The sequence below is a fragment of the Jaculus jaculus genome, chromosome 14 (assembly GCF_020740685.1).
Source record: "Jaculus jaculus isolate mJacJac1 chromosome 14, mJacJac1.mat.Y.cur, whole genome shotgun sequence".
Classification (NCBI taxonomy): Eukaryota; Metazoa; Chordata; class Mammalia; order Rodentia; family Dipodidae; genus Jaculus; species Jaculus jaculus.
In genome coordinates this window covers 11,932,666-11,949,414 of record NC_059115.1, presented here as the reverse complement: position 1 = coordinate 11,949,414, position 16,749 = coordinate 11,932,666, and the positions used below count along the sequence as shown (strand labels likewise).

The window sequence follows — 16,749 nt, the reverse complement described above, 5'->3', positions numbered from 1 at the left end:
ATCCCACATTTAATCCCCAGCTGGTAGAGCCTTTTGGAGGTGGAGTCTTGCTGGAGGAGGTGTGTTGCCAAGTGTGGGCCTTGAGGTATTATAGCTCAGCCCTGCTTGCTGCACTCAACTTGATATTCTACTTCCTTCCTGCTGGTGAGATGATGTAGCACAACTGTCTTGCTCCTGCCTGCCATATTTTCCTTTCTAAGATAAACTTCCCCCCAAAACTGTAAGCCAAAATAAATCCTGTCCTTCCATACACTGCTTCTGGTTGCATATTTTGTCCCCGTTATGAGAACGTAATTTGCACGGTGGTCTTTAGAGTTTTTCTCCATGCAGTGTTGATCTCATCTATGACTCACTGGTCAGAGTGCATACGCACACTGAGCCTGTGGTATGCGTCAACTATGTGGCCATAGGATGCAGTCATAATCATCGTAAGACCAAGAAAACATGGCAGTATTATGCAGCAGAGATTCACTGTGTTTTACACATGGCAGCTCTCTAAGCCGTTATAACATAGTATTACTTCCCTACTTTACCGGAAGATTAAGGAATTTGTGTAAGGTTGTACATTTCTGAAACTTGGGCTTAGTAACCAGAAGTGACATAGACTGGCTCCATAATTAGGTCCTTGACCACTTCTTTGCCTTTCATAGGGTAGGCCCTTGTAGACGTAAACCAAACTCAATGTTTTTAATTAATTTTTTTTTAATTGACAGCTTCCATAATTGTAGACCATAACCGATGGCAATTCCCTCCCTTCCCCTACTTTCCTCTTTGAAACTCCACTCTCCATCATGTCCCCTCCTCCTCTCAACAAGTTTCTCTTTTATTTTGATGTCATGATCTTTTCCTCCTATTGTGATGGTCTTGTGTAGGTAGTGTCAGGCACTGTGAGGTCATGGATATCCAGGCCATTTTGTGCTTGGAGGAGCACGTTGTAAGGAGTGCTTCCCTTCCTTTGGCTCTTACATTTTTTCCGCCACCTCTTCCTCAATAGACCCTGAGCATTGGAAGATATGGTAGAGATATTCAGTGCTGAGCACTCCTCTGTCACTTCTCGGCACCATTGGTGCCTTCTGAGTCATCCCAAGGTCACTACCATCTGAATAGCAAACTCACTCTTTTTTTAAAAAAAACATTTAATTAATTTATTTCAGAGAGAGGGAAAGAGGTAGGTAGAGAGAGAATGGGCATGCCAGGGCATTACCTGCTGTAAATGAATTCCAGACGTGTGTACCATCTTGTGCATCTGCCTTATGTGGGTCCTGGGAAACTGAAGCTAGGTCCTTTAGCTTTGCAGGCAAACAATCACTAAGCCATCTTCCCAGCCCAAACTCACTCTTGATGGCTGACATGTTGTAACTGTTTAGAGGATACAAAGAACAACTGGATTTGAGAAAATAGCGTTGGATGGTAGAAAGGGACCAAGCTGGTTTCTAGCAAACCTATCAGTGAATTCTCCCTAACTTCTGCTGCCTTGTTGCCAAACCGGACACTACAAACACCCCCCCCGCACACACACACACACACTGTCTCTCTTTCCAAATATTTTTATTTATTTATTTGAGAGTGAGAAAGAGGCAGAGAGAGAGGGAGGGAGAGAATGGGTGCACCAAGGCTTTCAGCCACTGCAAACTCACTCCAGATGCATGCGCCACCTTGTGCATGTGGTGTACGTGGGTCCTGGGGAATTGAACCAAGGTCCTTTGGCTTTGTAGGCAAGGGCCTTAATTGCTAAGCCATCTCTCTAGCCCACATGCTTTTTTCTTTTTGAGACAGGATCTCATTATATAGCCCAGGCTTGCCTCAAACTCACTGTCCTCTTGCTTTTGTATTAATGGGATGTTTACATTCCCTAGTAGAAGGAAAAAGGAGATGGGAAACAGTTAAATAGGACCTGGAATTCCAGCTGTTACTCTCTCTTGCTCCCCTCCTCCATCTGCGTATGATCCTGGGATTGTGGACTATGCAGGAGGTAGAAGCTTAACTGAAGGTGGGGCTCCATCAAACAACTCTTGTGAGGCCAGTACCCGTGCTGGACTGGGACTTTTTGGTGATATAGCTGCTTTGAGTCACCAACACTCCTGCAAATGGTCCTACAGTCACGGCACTGGGGCTTACTGGCTACCTAATCTAGCCAAAGTAAGCTCCAGGTACAGTTAGAGACCTTTGTCACAAAAAAGGGGGGGGGGCAGATATCCTTCCCAACAGATGAGCAAATCCAACATATACCTCGAAAACAACACCACCAAAGAATGATAGTGACCTCAAAGAGGGTACAAATAAGCATCTGAATGAATTAGTCACTTTACAACTTAATTCAGCAAAGGCCTACAGATTTGATCACTGGGGGGTGGGGGGGCCTGGAGAGATGGCTCAGCCCTTAAAGGTGCTCATTTGCAAAGCCTGATGGCCCATGCTCAATTCTCTCGTATCCATCTAAACCCAGACGCACAAAGTGGAGTATGCATCTGGAGTTCCTTTGCAGTGGCAGAGCCTCTGACACACTCATTTCCCCTTTCTCTCTACTTACAACTAAATAAAAATATTTAACAAAGAAGCACTGGGGCTGTAGAGATAGCTTAACAGTTAAGGTGCTTGTTTGCAAAGCCAAAGGTCCCAGGTTTGATTTCCCAGGACCCACGTGAGCCAGCTGCACAAGGTGGTGCATGCATTTGGAGTTCCGTTGCAGTGGCTGGAAGTCCTGATGCACCTATTTTATTGCTCTCAAGTTAAAAAAAAAAAAAAAAAAAAAACAACCACGTGTGTGTGTGTGTGTGTGTGTGTGTGTGTGTGTTAATATATTTATACACACATGGAAGAGGATCAGAGTTTTGAGGCCAGCCTAGACTACAAACCAAATGTAAGGCCAGCTTGAGCTACTTGTGGAGACTCTTAGTGCTTGCCTGTGAAGCCCAATAATCCATGTTCTACTCCCCAGGTCCCACATAAGCCAGATGCACAAGATGATACAAATGCAAAGGTTTTGCATGCGCACAAGGTGACACAACATCTGGAGTTTGATTGCAGTAGCTGGAGTGGTGTGCCAGTTCTCTCTCACTCCTCAAAAAAAAAAAAAAAAAAGTAAAACAAACCCAAAACGCCAAGGGTCACACATGCAGGTGGCAAGGCAAGGGACAACGTTGAATTTATTTTCTGATCTCCACAATTTCACTATGTAAAGTTAACTGTTTTACTACATTTTATTATATACATTTTGGAGGCTCCTGGGCCCCAGAACCGTGGTTTATTAGGAAAGGACTAGAACAAGCCCTGTCTCTGCTGTTTAGAAGTCATGCTGAGTTTGGTCAGTTTGGTGCTCAAGACCCAGGATTTTCAGGCCCCACTGCCTGGTCTTCAGAGGTAGCCCCAAGTCTGCACTTGCGGGAAGAACCATGGGACAGATGGACTGGGCAATGTCGTCGGTTGGTCTCCATTTTGGAGAGCACTGCTTGAGGAAGATCCACAGGGCAACGGGCTGCTAATCTACCAGGTGGATGAGGACATCACTCAGCTCTTCTTGAAGAGCTGCCTGTTCCCTTGGGAGCCAGGTTCGGGGACCAGGTTCTGCATCAGACTTCATTGAAAGAGTTCTGCCAGCTCTGCACTCCCCGCAACCAAGGCCAGGAGCAGGTTCCGAGGCTTATGGAAGTGGTCCCAGTCTCTCAGCAGCAAACGGTGCATGAAGACGTGGAATGCCTTCGAGCGAGCTTGGGCTCCGGGCTGAAGCTGAGCGGCGGCGGTGCCTTCCTCACCCTCCTCGGCGTGCCCATCAACACTGCAGCAGACATACCTCCCACTTCACCCTGGCTGCCGCCACCATTAAATTAAATATTTTTATTTGTTTGCAAGCAAAGAGAGAAGTGAGACAGAGAATAAGCACATCAGGGCCTCCAGCACTGCAAATGTACTCCAGACACATGTGCTACTTTGTGCATCTGGCTTTATGTGGCTACTGGGAAATGGGTACTAAGGAATCAAGCCCAGGTCATTAGGCTTCTCAGGCAAACGGCTTAACCACGGTGCCATCTTTACAGCCCCACAGTGTCATATTAGACATCATGCGCTATGTTGAGCATTGTGCTTGATGTTTAAGATCTGGATTAGTGCGGGGGAGATGGCTCTTCAGTTAATTGTGCTTGTTTGCAAATCCTGCCTAGGGTTCAATTCCCCAGCCACCCACATAAAGCAGGATGAGCATTTGTTTCTAGGGGCAAGAGACCCCGGCCCACCAACACACACAAAGACTTGCAGACACATGTGCACATAAATAACAAAATTAGGCCTGGAGCCGGCTCAGAGGTTAAAGGTGCTTGCTTGCAAAGCCTGACTGCTGGAGTTCGATTCCCCAGTACTCACGTGAAGCCAGACACACAAAGTGGTACATGTATCTGTAATTCGTCTGAAGAGGCAGGAGCCCTGGAAGGCCCACGCTTCTTTCTGAGCCTTGTCCCTAGCCCCATTTTTTTTTTTTTTTCAAGACAGCATCTCAAAGTGAAGCTGAGCTAGCTTAGAAAGTCACTGAATAACCCAGGCTGGCCTTGAAGTCACGATTCTTCTGCCCCAGCTTCCCAAATGCTGAGATTAAAGGCTTGCACCACTACTCCTGGCACAATGGTTTTTTTTTTTTTTTTTTTTTTTTTTTTGTTTGTTTCGAGGTAGGGCCTCACTCTAGCTCAGGCTGACCTGGAATTCTCTATGTAGTCTCAGGGTGGCCTCAAACTCATGGCGATCCTTCCACCTCTGCCTCCCGAGTGCTGGGATTAAAGGCGTGCGTTACCACGCAGGGCTCAATAGCCATTGTTTAATGAATATGTCATTATACTGAGGCTTCCCTAACAGGTACTTAGATGTGGGATCAATGAAGTGGGGAGGCATTTAATGTGGCTACACAAAGGCCCCAGGAGTAAGGACATTCCACTTTGAAAAACAAAAATCATCCTGAAAGCTGATAGAGGTGAAGAATCTCTCCCTGGAGGATTAAAGAATGAGTCACACGCTGGAGATTTCTCTGGCAACTGACCACGGAAATATGGGTCCCACTTCTTCCCTCCCTCCCTTGGCCTGGTGGTCCTTGGCATCTGGCTAGAATCATTAATGGTCCAGTACTTGGCTGGGCGAAGGGAGTAAACTACATTACCCATGATCCTATGGGCGGAGCCCTGTCGGACGAGGCGGGACTTCCGGCCGGATTTGTCTACAGTGGCTTGGGATGCCCAGGTCAGGTTACTTCCCGCCAGGGGAACACAGCTGTACCATAGGACGTTTCTTCGAACCCGTGTGCCCGCAGGTGACCCCCAGTGGGATTCCGAGTGTGGCCCGGGCACCAGCCTGTCCTGCTCCGTCCCCCGCAGGCCGAGGCCACTCAGCTTCCCAGGGGGAGGTGGAGGGCTTCGGCTGGATCCCATTTCTCGCGACCCACGACGGCCAGCGGGCGGATGGACCGGGCTCAGGTGAATAGGGTTGCAACCGACGCGAGTCTCTGTGCCCATCGAGAACCGAGAGCTCAGGGATGGGAAGAAGATAAGCTGCTCTTCTGAGGGTGGCGGGAACCGTGGGGGATCTGTGGCAGAGGTCTGAAGGGCGTCCCGGCCCCGAGGTGGGGGGCTTGCAGCAGCCTGGCGAGGCCGGGGAGGGGGGCCAGGCGAGTGTTGCTGGTACGTGAGCCCGGGCTGCGTCCGTGGCGGTGTTTCGTATATTCTTTACGTGTGATGGACGTATTTTCTCTGGAGACCTCGCTAGCCCGCCCACCACTCATAGCTGTCGCTCACTGTGCTCTTGAGTCTAAGGCTCCTGAAAGGGAGTCATTTAGAGAAGAGTTGAATGTTCCGAGCCCGGGCCCAGAGTTCTATGGAGAAGCTCCCACTACTGTCGCTTCATGGGGCGAGGACTGGAAGGGTATATATTATGCCCAGGGACAGGTGGGTATGTGCAAATGCTTGGAGGTAAGATTGAGTTGGTACTCAAGGAGCCACAGGCAAGAAAGGGGTAGGAGACAAAAATGGAAAGTTGAGAAGCTGGGCTTCTGTTTTGAGTGTGGTGAAATGCATGGAAGGTTTGGAGCAGATGGAGATGTGACTTATCTTAATGGACGCACCCCTTCTCCGTCTGCCCCCCCCCCCGCCCCCGCCAGCTTTCAGTTTCAAAAGAGACTATGTCCCCGAGGGAGAGTCTCTGTTCTAGAGGTGTGAATTGACAAGTCCTATAAGTTGGCAAAGTTTGTTTTAGAAAAGCTTGATGAAATTGGTTTTTAAAGTTAGATGGCAGGATTTACGTGCCAAAAAGGATGAGATAAAGGAAAGACTCATAAATGACACCACGGGTTTTCTTTGTTTTATTCTTTAAAAAAAAAAAGACAATATTTTTATTTATTTGCAAACAGAGAGAGAGAGGGACAGAGAAGAGGGACAGAGAGAATGAGCGCACCAGGGCCTTCAGCCCCTGCAAACGAACTCCAGATGCACTAACCACTTTGTGCACTTGGCTTTACATAGATACCTGGGTCGTTAGGCTTTGCTGGCTAGACCCTTAACTGCTGATACATCTCTCCAGCCCCCTTTGTTTTGCTTTAACAGATGGTTGAATGATGAAAGTGCCACCTACTGGAGATGGTGGACTCTCTGGCAGGAATGAGTTTAGTTCTCTTTTGTTTAAATTATGAAGTTTCAAAGACTCTTCAGTTGAAGACTTAAGGTGGATATGAAGATTTTGAGTTGTGGGGATGGTTTCTATTGAAGGAATGGAATAAGTGAGGGATAGTGTGTATAGTGGAATGAGATAAGAGTATGTCTTTAAGTCATGGTGGCAGAGACCTTAGTGGGCATGAAGACACTGAGAGCTGTTTCTGTTGATTTGCCACCAAAGTATCAGTGGTGCATGTTGTGAAGAAAGGTAGTGAAGATGCTGTGGATCATGCGTTTATTTCCACACACAGGAAGCTGAGGTGGGAGGATCACAGTGAGTTCTAGGCCATGCTGAGCTATGAAGTGAGTTCTAGGTCAGCCTGGGCTAGAGTGAGGCATTGTCCCAAAAAAGTAAAAGAGAGATAGAAACCTCATAGATACTGTGTGCAGACTGGCATGCAAGGGGTGCCATGAAGTTGCATTTAGTATATGTCAAGAGGTTGCTAATAGTGGTGGTGGGGATCTCATGAGAGGAAGGCATCCTAAGAGTGACGTGTATGCTGGGAATAGTGTGAACTTGCAATGCTATGGCCCTACCACTGGGGCAGAGAAGCAGAGCTGAGATTCAGTTGTACCTGCGAAGCATGATGTAGACAAACCAAGAGAACTGATTGGTAAGAGGTGTTTGGGACCCTTCATGCCAACCCCATTTTTTTTCTTTTTTTTAAAAAATTTTTTATTTATTTATTTGAGAGCGACAGACACAGAGAGAAAGACAGATAGAGGGAGAGAGAGAGAATGGGCGCGCCAGGGCTTCCAGCCTCTGCAAACGAACTCCAGACGCGTGCGCCCCCTTGTGCATCTGGCTAACGTGGGACCTGGGGAACCAAGCCTCGAACCGGGGTCCTTAGGCTTCACAGGCAAGCACTTAACTGCTAAGCCATCTCTCCAGCCCTCTTTTTTTTTTTTAAACACTTATTTTTTAGAGAGCGCATGTGTGTGAGAAAGAGAGAGACACGGAGAGAGAGAGAAATGGCACCTTAGAACGCCAGCCACTGCAATTGAACTCCAGACACTTACACCACCTAGTGGGCATGTGAAACCTTGTACTTGCCTCACCTTTGTGCATCTGGCTTACGTGGGATCTGAAGAGTTGAACATGGGTCCTTAGGCTTCACAGGCAAGCGCCTTAACCACTAATCAGCCTCTCCAGCCCCAAACCCATGTTTTTTTATTTTTTGTTTATTTTTATTCATGTATTTGAGAGCAACAGAGAGAGAGAAAGAGGCAGATAGAGAGAGAGAATGGGCACGCCAGGGCCTCCAGCCACTGAAAATGAACTCCAGATGCATGTGCCACCTTGTGCATCTGGCTAACGTGGATACTGGGGAATCGAGCCTTGAACCAGGGTCCTTAGGCTTCACAGGCAAGCACTTAACTGCTAAGCCATATCTCCAGTCCCAAACCCATGTTTTTATAAAAATATTTTTATCTGCTGGGTGTGGTGGCATACATCTTTAATCCCAGCACCCAGGAGGCAGAGTAGGAGGATTGCCATAAGTTTGAGGCCAGCCTGCAAATACATAGTGAATTCCAGGTCAGCCTGGGCTAGAGTGAAACCCTACCTTGAAAAAAAAAAATTGTTTACAAGCAGAGCGATAGAGAGACAGACAGAGAGAACGGATGTGCCAAGGCCTCTAGCCACTCCATACGAACTCCAGATTCATGCGCCACTTTGTGCATCCAGCTTTATGTCTGTACCGGGGAATCTAACCTGGGTCATCTAGGTCATTAGGCTTTGCAGGCAAGCACCTTAACAGTTAAGCCATTTCTCCAGCCTGTAAACCCTGTGTTTTGATAGCATCTTTCTGCACATCTGCCTGGTTCTACTCCAATCTGAACACAGTGGAGAGAGAAAGGGAGAGAGAGATAACAGGCACTAATGGGTTATGGCTTATTTGTCCTCTGGATTGGGAGGCTTGGAGAGGAGAAGGGATCAAGGGACGTGTGTTTGTCAGTGGATAGAAGGAGGGGCAGTCTCCATGGGAGATGATGCTTGTGGGCTTAACTGTCCCTGTCATGCTAGGGATATGTGACCTTCAAGGATGTGTTCATGACCTTCTCCTGGGAGGAGTGGGGACTCCTTGATGAGGTTCAGAGATTCCTCTACCTTGATGTGATGCTGGAGAACTTTGCACTTATGCCCACAATTGGTAAGTTCTTGTTTGACTGCTATATGGAAAACTGCACCCAAATTTCATGACAATATACTAAAATGTTCTTATCTCCCAGCTTTAGCACCTCAGCATTCTGGGTGCCACCTAACTGGGTGCTCCTAGAATCTCTTACGGGGTTTCAGTTGAGCCATCTGCCAGAGCTATGGGGTCTTCTGATGACCTATCTGGAAGAATCAACTCTCAAGGCTGTAGGTTGGGAGCATTATTTCTCAGTACCTCAGTTCTTTTTGTGCTACCCTTTCTGTAGTAAACCTCCTAACATGGAAGCTGACTTCTGTTTTAGCATGTGAGCGAGAGCCATTGCCCAGGATGGAAGCCCGAGATTGTAGCCTAATCTCGAAAATGATATTCTATCTTCTTTATACCGGAGTCACTCAGTTAAGCCTGTAACAAGGGAAGAGGCTTACATGAAGACCAGAGGACCAATAGGTAGGAGTCAGTAGTGGCCATCTTTGAGGCTTCCATCCATAGGCCTTTACATCCACTCTGGTGTCCTTGTCTGTGTTTGTTCTTATCACAGAAACAGTTCTTTCTGCCTTGTCTGATTAGTAAGTCTTTCCTCACTCCTCTGCTGCCTCCTCCTCCTCAGTTTAATTTTTCTTCTGTATTTGCTTCTAGAGATAAATTCCAGGGTCCTAGGCAAGCACTGTGCCACTGACCACACGCCTCAACCTTCTCTCCTTTCTTGAATTTCCAAAGTAGATGGTATGTGTTCAGGATTGGGCTTCATGTATTCTCCCTCTCTCTCTTCTGGGATTTTGAGGTAGGGTCTTGCTGTAATCCAGGCTGTCCTGGAATTCAGTATTTCTTCTTTTGAGCACTGTCTATTTAGTTCCATATCCCATTTTTGGGTTGGGTTGTTTGATTTCAAAAAAATTATTAGAGACAGAGAGGGAGCGGGGGGGGGGGAGAATGGGTGTGCCAGGGCGTCTAGCCACTGCAAATGAACTCCAGATGCATGCACCACCATGTGCATCTGGCTTATGTTGGATCTAGAGACTAGAACCTGGGTCCTTAGGCCTCACAAGCATGCACCTTAACTCCTAAGCCATCTCTCCAGCCCTCAAAGTTGCTTCTTTTAAAAAAGTTACATTCTTGCTAATACTTTGTAATTGGTTTGCCACTGATTTACTTGTTTTTCTTTGTGGAAAATTTCAATATCACATCCTCTGAACTCTTCAAAGGTTACAAGTATATACTTCATCTCAAAACCCTACAAAGTTCATTTGCACCAAAAACTTACAAACCTAAGCCAGTCATGGAGGCTATGCCTATAATCCTAGCGGCTGAGGTAGGATGGTCATTGGGAGCTTGAGGGCAGCCTGTGCTATAGAGTGAGTTCCAGGATCAGCCTGGGCTAGAGTGAGACCTTGCTTCAAAACAAACAAATAAACAAACAAACAAACAAACAGACAGACAGACAGACAGACACAAATGAACAGCCCAGCAGACATAATTTAAAGACAGCAGTAAGTAAGATGTGATACGTGTCACTGATGCTCGGTAGCAGCATAAACTCTAGTACAGGAACGATTCTTTCCCTCATTGTCTTGCAGACGAGGCTCAGGGAGCCCAGCTCTTTTCCTGAGCTACAGATCTGCTAAGATGCTCTCAATACAGAGCTCTGAGGCAGTGAGTTTATTCAGTCAGCTTGAGATGAGAACGTTCTAAGGCAGGGCAGAGGTGGTAGCCCAACTCAGGCCATGAATTCTACAACAGTTGCTCATTTCTCATAACTTCTTGTCTCCTCAGGTGATGGCAGAAACAGACTCTGGCCAGGTGAGTAGAGGGTTTTGTGCTTTAGCACCCCAGTTACTTACTTCCAGGTGGTTTTGGTACCCCAATATAAGGAAAGGTGATGTCCTGAGACTAATTCATATTGCTTCTGTCTTTAAGACTGTCATTTCTGGGCTGGAGAGATGGCTTAGTGATTAAGCGCTTGCCTGTGAAGCCTAAGCACCCCGGTTCGAGGCTCGGCTCCCCAGGTCCCACGTTAGCCAGATGCACAAGGGGGCGCACGCGTCTGGAGTTCGTTTGCAGAGGCTGGAAGCCCTGGCGCGCCCATTCTCTCTCTCTCCCTCTATCTGTCTTTCTCTCTGTGTCTGTCGCTCTCAAATAAATAAATAAAAAAATTTAAGAAAAAAAAAAAAAGACTGTCATTTCTACCAAACCCACTGTCCTACATTTAGTTCCAACTCACAGGAAGTGGTTCTCTCTTAAAAACAATTTTTTTTTCTTAGCTGGGCATGGTGGGGCACACCTTTAATCCCCAGCACTCGGGAGGCAGAGGTAGGAGGATTGTTCTGAGTTCAAGGCCATCCTGAGACTCCATAGTGAATTCCAGGTCAGCCTGGGCTAGAGTGAGACCCTACCTCAAAAAAAAAAACAAACAAACAAAATGTACATATATATATTTTCTTAGGATGGAGAGATGGCTCAGAGGGTAAGGCACTTGCCTGCAAAACCTAACAACCTGGGTTTGATTCCCCAGGACCCGTGTAAAGCAGATGCACAAAGTGGTGCAAGCATCTGGAGTTCATTTGCAGTGGCTTGAGGCCCTAGTGTGTTCATTCTCTCTGTCTCCATGCAAATAAATAAATTCAACTTATTTATTCACTTGTTTATGTGAAAAGGATCGGGATGCAAGCACACGTGGGTGTGCCAGGCCCTCGCACATGCTAGCTGACATAGGGTCTCACTAAGTTCTCCAGGCTGGTGTTGAACTCACTGTGTGCCCCAGGCAGGCCTTGAACTTGTGATCCTCTTTCCATAGGGATGACTGCACCACTAGGCTTGAAAGTTTTTTTTTTTTTTTTAAAGTGGACTTCATTCAGTAAGCCAGTGGTATGAGAAACTTTCATAAGGAGTGTGAAAAAATGAATTTTATTAATGACCCAAATGTTCCAGAGACTCCTAGTGCATAAATTAAGGTTTGAGGTATTCACATGTTGGCTGGTGTGTGGTCTGGAATGAAGCTGTGATTGAAATTTTGAGGTAGGAGCTAGAGTTTATCATCAGTGTCCTTTGAGGATCAAGGAAGGAGTGAGGGGCTGAAAACTGGGTCTCTCAGTTGATGCTTTGATGGCATTGGTGGGAGTTACAGAGACAGGTGACAGTGTGGAGTGTCTTTGTGTATGTGTGAGAGAGAGGGGTAATCAGTGTAGGAGTGAGAAAGACTTCTGAGAGTGTGAATATGATGGAGCTGCTGGGGGAAAGGAAATGAGTGGAAACTTGATTAAGGTGGAGAGAGAGTGGGGAGTAGAGGTTAATGCATTTGTAATTTTTTTTTTTTTTTGAGGTAGGGTCTTACTCTAGCCCAGGCTGACTTGGAATTCACTATGGAGTCACAGGGTGGCCTCAAACTCAAGGCAATCCTCCTACCTCTGCCTCCTGAGTGCTGGGATTAAAGGTGTGTGCCACCACGCCCAGCTGCATTTGTATTTTAAGTGAGGTTTTGGTGGTGAGTAGGTGGCCATGACCTCTCATGAGACAGGATGTGCAGGGCACGAGCTGGAGACGTCTAGGCGTGTGTGACGTGCATAGGCTTGGTTGGCTGTCTATGAAGTGAGAAAATGGGCCAGTTGGGGAGACAAAGTAAGACCTTGGACTACTCTTGGTTCTGGGATTCTAGGTGTTCTGGGGCTGGACTGAGGCTAAATTGGATGCTGGTTACATTTGCTATGTATTACGTATTTCTGTGCAGAGTTAACAGAAATGCCTGTGGTACGTGCTGGGAGGGAAATTGTAGCAATGTAGGGACCGGGGTTGTAACTGAAATACACTTCAATGAATAATGTGCCAGTAGGAGGAGTATGAATGTTTTGCTTGTGGTCCCGAGCTGGGTACAAGGGTAACTCTGAGTTTGGTTGTCTAGGAAGCAAGGATTCCAGGGCATTTGCCTGGCCAGAGGGAAGAAATGCTGTTGACCAGGCCCATAGTGTGCTAGGCAGTGGTCAGTGGAAATGAAGAGAGACCAGGTACCCACGGTACCAGGACCTCATAGCTCTTCCGTATTGTGAAGGTACAGCAGAGGCTGAGCAGAAGATAGGTACGTAGGGGGAGAAGGACTGGAACCCAGAGAGGAGCAAGTGCAGCAGGGATTAGCAAGTGTAGGAGGGTTAGTTCATGGCTGTGACTGAGTGATGACAGGTGCATTGCAATGACAGCCAAAGAAGGTGTATATTCCTTTCTTTTAAATTTATTGTTAATTTATTTATTTGAGAGAGAAAGAGAGATAGGGGCAGATAGACAATAGGCGTGCCAGGTTCCCCAGCTCCTGCAAATGAACTCCAGACGCATGCGCCACCTTTTGCATCTGGCTTACATAGGTACTGGGGAAATCTAACCTGGGTCCTTTGGCTTTGCAGGGAAATGCCTGTATACTTACTTCTTCCTCTCCCTTTACACCATTTTTCTGGCCTCTACCTCTCAGCAAACCTTCCACAGTTCCCTTTGCATGCCCCTCCATCTGTGGTTTACACTTAATGAGTGATTACTTCTGTGTGCATCTCTCTGCGGTTGTTGAACTGCTGCTTTGTCGCCCTTAGCTACCTCTGTATTGAACAGCTTTTTTCCTTTTTTCTGTCACCTCTTCCCCAGTGGTCCCTGAGCTTGGAGGTTGTGATAAAGGTGTCTCAGTGCTGAACATTTCCCTGTCACATCCCAGCACTGTGGTGAGTTTTGAGTCACCCCACTGGTCTCTGCTATCTGAAAAGAGAAGCTTCTCTCACCCAAAGTGAGAGAGTAGCATTAATGTATGTGCATAAACATAAGTGCTTGGTGGGTACAATATATTCATTTATAGTCAGGCAACAGTAGTCATTACTCTCCTATAAGCCTTATTACATCCCCAGCCATAGGCTTTTGACTAGGCTTTCAGTATCAGGCACATACTCCCTCCCACGGAGCGGGCCTCTAGTCCAATGAGAGAACAGTTGATTTTCCCCATAACAGTCATGCCACCATTACACCATTGTCACATTTGGCCTGGCTTGAGAGCCCTAAGGCTCGTAGCGCCCACTGCGGGTCAATACCACTGGTGACTTTTCTCTCCCAAAAGGCTGCATGCAGCATAGCACTTCCCAGGTTTCTGACAGCTAGTCAACAGGGAGGAGGTTTCCAGCTCAGCTCTGGACATATTTCTCAGTAACCTGAAGCTCAGGCATGGAACAAAGTTTTGTATATATTGTTCACCACTCAGCAGTATCTTGTTGAAAGCATTTGCAGATGAGTGGATGGGAGTCTTGCTTCTGTTCTCTGCGCTGCCCTCTTCCCTTTTGTTCTTGTCTGTCTTGTCTGTGCTCCACACAGCAGATCTTCCTTTCAGGGCCTTATGCTTGATGTCTGACACATACTTGTGTTGGGACTTGGCTCCCCTTCAGAGTCAACGTGTACTTAACCAGCATTTCTGTTTTTACAGGTTGCTGCAAAGCTGACAATGAGGAGATGCCTTCTGAGCAAGGCGCTTCTGTCGAACTACCACAATCCAGGACTCCAAAGCCAGATTCTACCCAGGAAGCCCAGCCTAGTGTGGCACATGACCCTCCCTGGAAAGACATTCTGCTCCTGGATGAGCACAACAGAACACACACACAAGAGATACATAGCAGGGAGGCTGAGCTTTACCAGTCCCCAAAGCAGGTGGAGGAGAATCTTTCCAGAAGGGACAGTTGGAGACTTTCAGCTTTGAAATACCACAGAGTTTATATGGCAAAGAGCTCCTCACATGTAAGGATGGTTGGAGGGGATTACCAGCCACTTCAGACCTCCTCCAGCAGCAGGTCTCCCATTGTGGACAGAAGCCAGACTGAAAAGCTGAGAGCAGGGAATCCCTGCTCACTATGTGGACATAGTGATCACGCATGCCGTAAATGTGGGAAAAGCTGCAGATGCCAATACTCGCTTATTGAACACCAGAAAGTCCACACATGAGAAAGGCTATATGAGTGCAGCAAATGTGGGCAGTTCTTTAGGCACATTGCTAACTCTGTGAAGCTTCAGAGGATTCACAGTGGCGATATGACTTATGAGTGTAGAGAGTGTGGGAAATCCGTTATGTACAACTATAGACCCATAAGACATAAGAGGGTTCACAGCAGAGAAAGGCCTTATGAGTGTGACATTTGGGGAAATTCTTTAAGTACGCTCCACGTACTTTAGACATCAGAGAGTTCACACTGGCCAAAGGCCTTACAAGTGTGCAGAACATGGGAAATTCTTTAAGTATAATTCCACACTCATTAGACATCAGATTTCACACAGGTGAAAGGCCTTATGAGTGCAGACGATGTGGGGGAATTCTTTAGGTACAATTCCAACCTCATTAAACACTGGCAAAATCACACTGGAGAACAGCCTTATACATGCAGTGCATGTGGAAAATCCTTTAAGTATCACTGCAGACTCATTAGACATCAAAGAGTTCACACTGGAGAAAGACCCTCTGAATGCAGTCAGTGTAGGAAAGCTTTTAGCCACAAACATATCCTTGTTGAGCACCAGAAAATCCACACTGGACAAGATCTTATGAGTGCCGTGAATGTTGGCATTTGTTAGAAAGTCTTACCTGGTTCATCACTGGAATGTTCACAGTGAAGAGAGGCTTTGCGTTCCATGAAGAACACTTGGTCTGCATTTCCCACCTCATTAAGCATCAGAGATTTCACAATGGAGCAAATTTATCACTGACCATTTTGGTTGTACAGTTAATATTGTATAAATTTGCTTTTTATTTGTTTTGTTTTTGAGGTAGGGTCTCACACTAGCTCAGGCTGACATGGAATCCACTATGTAGTCTCAGGGTGGCCTTGAATGCACTGTGCTCCTCCTACCTCTGCCTCCTGAGTGCTGGCATTAAAGGCGTGCGCCACCATGCCTGGCACTCAAATTTTTTCTTCTCATCCACAGGTTGCTTTCTTCTTGTCTGGGTCCTTTGATAAAGTTTTTAGTTTATATGTAGTCCTGTTTTTCTATGTTTACCCATGCTTTTGAGGGTATTGCCAAGAAATGATCAAACCCAAAGCTACGAAGCATCTTCCTTATGTGTTTGAGGCTCCTCCCTTTGTAACTTCTTTTTCCTTGTGAGGAAGGATCCTTTTATGTTGCCCTGAATGTCTCTGAACTTATGGACTCAAGAAATCTTCCTGCCTCAGCCTCCAGCGTAGCAGAGTACACAAGCGTGTGCCACTGTAACTGGCCTGGATTTGTTTCTATTTCAGACGGTAGAACCAACCCAACTTCATGCTGTTGACTAGCTTTTTAAATACCATGTGTTGGGCTGGAGAGATGGCTTAGCAGTTAAGTGCTTGCCTGTGAAGCCTAAGGACCCCGGTTCAAGGCTCGGTTCCCCAGGTCCCACGTTAGCCAGATGCACAAGGGGGCGCACGCGTCTGGAGTTCGTTTGCAGAGGCTGGAAGCCCTGGCGCGCCCATTCTCTCTCTCCCTCTATCTGTCTTTCTCTCTGTGTCTGTCACTCTCAAATAAATAAATAAATAAAATTATTTAAAAAATGTATTAAATACCATGTGTTGAGAAGTTGCACTCCCTATTGCATGGTTTTGGTACCATTTCAGAATCATCTGATTGTGTTTATGAGGGTTTATTTCTGGACTCCATTCCATTGGTTGAAGTATAACGGTAGTATATTTAGCTATGTTCTTATAAAAAATAAGAGACCTAAATATTATTCTCTTGATCCATCTGGAGGGCTACGGCAGAGGCTGGTCAAATTAGCCGATCTACAGGGAACCTGGGAAACAGCTGACCCAATCCAGTTGCCTTATCAGGCTGCCTTTCTCCTTCACAGTTGTTTGAGTCCATTCCCAGTGCAACTTCTTGTAGAGCCCTGTCTGAATTTTTCTGTCATGGTTATTGGTAGTTCTGCCTTTCATACA

General features: G+C 46.6%; 1 protein-coding gene and 1 pseudogene across 1 annotated transcript in view; both read left to right on the top strand.

The window, feature by feature from the left end:
• Positions 1-5,244: 5,244 nt before the first annotated feature.
• LOC123454720 lies at positions 5,245-16,245 on the top strand (annotated as a pseudogene).
• LOC101617395 (zinc finger protein 548) overlaps positions 5,709-16,749 on the top strand; it is a 473,530-nt gene continuing 462,489 nt past the window's right edge. Inside the window, 3 exon segments of the mRNA XM_045133311.1 lie at positions 5,709-5,918; positions 8,707-8,833; positions 10,610-10,636. Coding sequence (XP_044989246.1) covers positions 5,709-5,918; positions 8,707-8,833; positions 10,610-10,636 — 364 coding nt within the window.